At 43.6% G+C, this 6,295-nt stretch overlaps 1 protein-coding gene across 5 annotated transcripts in view; it reads left to right on the forward strand.

The window, feature by feature from the left end:
• The window catches only part of LOC115653323 (alanine--glyoxylate aminotransferase 2, mitochondrial-like), a 32,823-nt gene that overhangs the window by 24,941 nt on the left and 1,587 nt on the right, over positions 1 to 6,295 (forward strand). For all 5 annotated transcript variants that reach the window (XM_030566456.1, XM_030566453.1, XM_030566455.1 and 2 more), the window contains 2 exons: positions 2,019 to 2,168; positions 2,476 to 2,574. In XM_030566456.1, coding sequence (XP_030422316.1) covers positions 2,019 to 2,168; positions 2,476 to 2,574 — 249 coding nt within the window. The remainder of the gene's footprint in view (positions 1 to 2,018; positions 2,169 to 2,475; positions 2,575 to 6,295) is intronic.

The following is a 6,295-nucleotide window of genomic DNA, read 5'->3' on the forward strand; positions in this document are numbered from 1 at the left end:
TTCTTTCCTTGCTTATGTTCTTTGCTTCCTGTTTGTCAATAGAAGTATAAATGGAATTTACTTACATAGCTGTCATAATTCTAAGTAGTTCTGTCCCATGGAGTTCTCATCATTTTTCCTTTATAGAAACCCTCTAAACTAGCAAAAGCACTTATTCTGAGGTACATACTTAAAATGTATTTTAACCCTCCCAGCTTCTGCTTAAAGTAATCAACTTAAATCTTCATGCAACACCTTGAAAAGCATGAGCTGCACACATGCCCCATTGATGTGAGGTAATTAAGGGTATGTCTACATCTACAATTTTGCAGCGCTGGTTGTTACAGCTGTATTAGTACAGCTGTATAGGGCCAGCGCTGCAGAGTGGCCACACTTACAGCAACCAGCGCTGCAAGTGGTGTTAGATGTGGCCACACTGCAGCGCTGTTGGGCGGCTTCAAGGGGGGTTCGGGGAACGCGAGAGCAAACCGGGGAAGGAGACCAGCTTCGCCGCGGTTTGCTCTCGCGTTTCCCGAACCCCCCTGCAAACCGCAGGGAAGGAGACCTGCTTGCTCGGGGATTCGGGGAATGCGAGAGCAAACCGCAGGGAAGGAGACCTGCTTGCACGGGGGTTCGGGGAACGCGAGAGCAAACCGGGGAAGGAGACCAGCTTCGCCGCGGTTTGCTCTCGTGTTCCCTGAACCCCCCTGCAAACCGCAGGGAAGGAGACCTGCTTGCACGGGGGTTCGGGGAACACGAGAGCAAACCGGGGAAGGAGACCTGCTTGATTACCAGAGGCTTCCTCAGGTATGCTGGGATACCTGCTTATTCCACGGAGGTCAAGAAAAGCGCTGGTAAGTGTCTACACTTGATTACCAGCGCTGGATCACCAGCGCTGGATCCTCTACACCGAGACAAAACGGGAGTACGGCCAGCGCTGCAAACAGGGAGTTGCAGCGCTGGTGATGTCCTGCAGATGTGTACACCTCCTAAGTTGCAGCGCTGTAACCCCCTCACCAGCGCTGCAACTTTGTGATGTAGACAAGCCCTCAGTGTAAACGGCCACAGTCACTTGGTCACATGTAAATATACTTCCTTAAACCCCATTTTAAAACTGTATTGCCAGGTTCTGAACATCTGGCTCCCTTATTACACCCTGATTTACTGGAGGCTTGTTCCAACAGAATAGGCTGTTGGTCCTCTGAACCACTCACTACTATCACAGTCAGCATAGTAATTAAAAAACCTAGGAGATCCAACACCTCATATTTTTTGTTTAAACTAACTGTTACCAGGGTAGTTCAGATCCAGGTTGTGTTTTAGCCACAAGCCTCAAAATCTGAACCGGGTTAATTTAAGACAATGTGCCAGTTTTAGACGCTCAGATTGCAGAATATATTGCTCTATTCATTTTTGCAATTCTGTGTAAAAGCAGGTTCGTATAGGTCAGTGATTCAACACAAGAAGTATCCTTTTATTTTTATTTCCAGCAGCCTCCAGCTCCTCGTGCACAGTCAAGCTATTGGACTGTGTGCGAGAAGCTGGAGGCTGCTAGAAATAAATCAAGTTAAAGTGAATGCTTTGCTAAATATAGCTTAGTAATGTGCTCAGGTGTTTCCCAGAAAGCTTTACAAGGAGTAATAGGCATACTGCTACATTATAGGCACCTCACATAGCTTGACACTGCTATGGCAAGGGAAAGAGGGCTAAACTGAACCTGACCAAGATTTTTAAACGGATTACGATGGTCAGCTTTGTATGCACAGTCAAACCTCAAATATACACTGAAGCTCCATTATTAATTGGTGGGTAAACAATGAAAAAGAATATGACATAAGCAAGTGTAGCTTAGTTTTTTACAGCATTTCCTATTATACTTGAAGAGGTCAAATTTAAGGCAGGCTTAATAATACAAGCCTGTTGTAAGTCTTTGCTGAGGGGTAATGGGATTGCAGGCTGGTTATAGGTGTGCAGACTAGCCAAGTTCTATATTTGATTCTTTCCCACAACATTGGTCTTTGTACATCATTTTTAACCAGGCTATTGCAGAAGACGGTCTACAAAAGAACAGCAAAGAAGTAGGGACTTACATGCTATTGGAGTTTGCTAAATTGAGAGAGAAGTTTGAGATCATTGGAGATGTCCGTGGCAAAGGCCTTATGATTGGGATAGAAATGGTGAAGAATAAGGTTGGTACATGGCACATGCCCTTCTATTTACCCCAGTATTAAGACTCAAGTTTCCCGTGAAATGACTGTATGCTGACTGACAGCTACTTCTCTGAAAATAAGGAGTCAGAACTCTGCACTGGCTAAAATTTAGAACATTCAAAGTGCTTAAACCCTGAACAGATCCATCTTAAAAGGCAGGAGAATCGTTAACTTTCTCCAAGGAGGGTGGTGGCAATGGAACACTTGTTGCTTTTTCCATAATTTAGTTTAACATCTAGCCAAAAAAGTCTCTCTCGCTTCCCTCCCCTCCCCGCGCTTTCCACAGGACAGTTGTGAACCTCTTCCAGCTGAAGAGATGAGTCAGATCTGGGAAGATTGCAAAGACATGGGAGTATTGATGGGCAGGGGTGGAATTTATAATCAGGTACAGTAACTGATGTGGACTTTTTATGTATGTATCTCGTTTGTCCTGACTAAACTGCAGTGGATTTGACTTCTTCTAAAAATCACTTCTGTTTAAGATAGTAAACAAGACTCACTTTGTTTTTTAAAACTTCTATTTTGTTAATGAATATAGCAGATCAAGAGGCTTTATTTGTCTTAATCCTCTCAGTTTAGCATATTCGGTATAAGTGTTATTTACTATTGTTAAGATTCCTACCTTTCAGACAAGAAACGTGACCTTCTGCATCTATCATCCAGTTTTTAATTCCCTATTTAAAACAGCAATGCCTACGACTATAAATTCTAGCCTAGTGTTCAATTTTATCAGCACAGCATACAATCAGGAGAGCTGATAAAATTCTACCCTGCTGGGAATAAGACAGAATATTTCCTCCTTGTGAATCCATCAATATTGGGGCATGAGCCACACAGTTATTAAATATTTGTACCCCGTAAATTGTGAGAGATCTTATTCCACTTCAAGTGGAATAAGTTAACAGGCCGCAAAGGATTGCTGGCATTTTCCTCCTCCAAGGTAATGGTAGGGTTTATTAGCTTACTGCTGTCAGTGTGCAGAGTCAGGGGAGATAGGCAGAGAACATAACCAGGCTCCCTCAGGAATAAATTACGGTGGAGACTCGCTGATGTGCATACTCCACCTCACATTAATCCTTGCATTGCACAATCAACTGATCAGAACAGATTTGCACCTGTTGAAGGTCTAGTAATATTTCAGCTTGATTGAGGACAGAGCACCTTCAGACAGCCATATGAGTGATAAGCATTCAGCTTCTCAAAAAATCAGGCCAGGCATGTCTATTAATGATAGATTTAGATGGTTTGCCCTAGGCTGTGTATTTTAATATTTGGAGAGCATAGAAGAAAATAATATTTTAAGTCAAAACTCAGCCACAAGTGTAACTGATAGGCACTGCAGAATTTACATAAAAATCAGTGGAATTCAAATAGGAATGATTTAGTTCTGGTGGATTCAAACAGTTGGAAAGCTGAATTAAGTAAGGGAACATACGTTAAAACTAAATTCAGTTCGATTCTGAGACACTGCAGAATAGAGTTAATAGAAGAGGTATCTGAGCCTCTAGCTATTATCTTTGGGAAATCATGGGAGACGGGGGAGATTCCAGAAGACTGGAAGGGGGCAAATATAGTGCCCATCTATAAAAAGGGAAATAAAAACAACCCAGGAAATTACAGACCTGTTAGTTTAACTTCTGTGCCAGGGAAGATAATGGAGCAGGTAATCAAAGGCATCATCTGCAAACACTTGGAAGGTGGTAAGGTAATAGGGAATAGCCAGCATGGATGTGTAAAGAACAAATCGTGTCAAACCAATCTGATAGCGTTCTTTGATAGGATAACGAGCCTTGTGGATAAGGGAGAAGCGGTGGATGTGATATACCTAGACTTTAGTAAGGCATTTGATACGGTCTCGCATGATATTCTTATAGATAAGCTAGGAAAGTACAACTTAGATGGGGCTACTATAAGGTGGGTGCATAACTGGCTGGATAACCGTACTCAGAGAGTAGTTGTTAATGGCTCCCAATCCTGCTGGAAAGGTATAACAAGTGGGGTTCCGCAGGGGTCTGTTTTGGGGCCGGTTCTGTTCAATATCTTCATCAACGATTTAGATGTTGGCATAGAAAGTACGCTTATTAAGTTTGCGGATGATACCAAACTGGGAGGGATTGCAACTGCTTTGGAGGACAGGGTCAAAATTCAAAATGATCTGGACAAGTTGGAGAAATGGTCTGAGGTAAACAGGATGAAGTTCAATAAAGATAAATGCAAAGTGCTCCACTTAGGAAGGAACAATCAGTTTCACACATACAGAATGGGAAGAGACTGTCTAGGAAGAAGTATGGCAGAAAGAGATCTAGGGGTCATAGTGGACCACAAGCTTAATATGAGTCAACAGTGTGATACTGTTGCAAAAAAAGCAAACGTGATTCTGGGATGCATAAACAGGTGTGTTGTAAACAAGACACGAGAAGTCATTCTTCCGCTTTACTCTGCGCTGGTTAGGCCTCAACTGGAGTATTGTGTCCAGTTCTGGGCACCGCATTTCAAGAAAGATGTGGAGAAATTGGAGAGGGTCCAGAGAAGAGCAACAAGAATGATTAAAGGTCTTGAGAACATGACCTATGAAGGAAGGCTGAAGGAATTGGGTTTGTTTAGTTTGGAAAAGAGAAGACTGAGAGGGGACCTGATAGCAGTTTTCAGGTATCTAAAAGGGTGTCATCAGGAGGAGGGAGAAAACTTGTTCACGTTAGCCTCTAATGATAGAACAAGAAACAATGGGCTTAAACTGCAGCAAGGGAGATTTAGGTTGGACATTAGGAAAAAGTTCCTAACTGTCAGGGTAGTTAAACACTGGAATAGATTGCCTAGGGAAGTTGTGGAATCTCCATCGCTGGAGATATTTAAGAGTAGGTTAGATAAATGTCTATCAGGGATGGTCTAGACAGTATTTGGTCCTGCCATGAGGGCAGGGGACTGGACTCGATGACCTCTCGAGGTCCCTTCCAGTCCTAGAGTCTATGAGTCTATGAGAGCCCTGCAGAAATGTTTGCCAATGAACAGTGTGTGTGATCGAAGTGTACTACTGAAATCACATCTTACTAAAATAGATTCATGAAGTACAGAAAATATCCCAATTTTCACCCTTCTACCCAGTGGCTGTTCCTGCTGCTAATTTTAATCTATTTTTCCACACTTGACTCCTGCAGCAACAATCTCAGGCTATCTAGCTAGGGCTCCCTCCGTTCAGTTAATTCTTCTGGCCAGTTGTAGTAGGGAGGCTTCTTAAAGCACAACCCAAAAATGCTCAATCATCTGCCCAGCATGTGCTAGAGTGAGTGTAGATTCTTGCATGGAAGTAGTTTGCCACTCTTGGGGCTTGGCTATACTTGTGAGTTACAGCGCAATGAAAGAGCCCTGGGTGCACTAGCTCACTACCCATCCACAGTGGCAAGGCACAGAGTGCTCTGACTCCACAGCTACAGCACTGCTGGTACTCCACCTTGGTGAGAGGAATAATGTTTGCTACAATGCCCGGGCATCAGTGTGAACAAGGTGTTGCGTTAATGCACTCTGATCGGTCTCTAGGCACATCCCTTAAGTCAAGTGGCCACTCCTCATTGTTTTGAACTCCTGCAGGAATGCAGAAATGCCCTTTCAAAGCTCAGTTTTTGACAGGCAGCATGCAAGCCATTAGTGTGTAATGTTCTGTGTTTGTGAGAGAGAGAGAGGAGGGGGTAGGGAGGAAGAGAAGGTCTGCTGCTGTCTGAACTTACCAGACAGCATGCTGACATGCTCTCAGCCCCCCCAAACCCCTCTCCCCCCACACATATACAATACACCCCCCTTTGAAAAGCACATTGCAGTCACTTGTATGCTCCGATAGCTGCCCATAATGCAACACTCCCAATGCCGTTGCAAGTGATGCAAATGTGGCTATGCCAGTGTGCAAGCAGCTGTCAGTGTGGACAGATTGCAGCACTTCCCCTCCTGCGCTCTCTAAAGGTGGGTTTAACTCTCAGCGCTCAGCCTAGGCTGGTATTACCATTGTTACTAGGCTGGTACCCATTATTTTTTCCAGGATTATTAACCTTTAAAAATGCTGGGATTGGTATTAGTGTCATTGCACATCAATTGGTCTCTGCCTCCAACTTAAAAAC

The sequence above is a fragment of the Gopherus evgoodei genome, chromosome 6 (assembly GCF_007399415.2).
Source record: "Gopherus evgoodei ecotype Sinaloan lineage chromosome 6, rGopEvg1_v1.p, whole genome shotgun sequence".
Classification (NCBI taxonomy): Eukaryota; Metazoa; Chordata; order Testudines; family Testudinidae; genus Gopherus; species Gopherus evgoodei.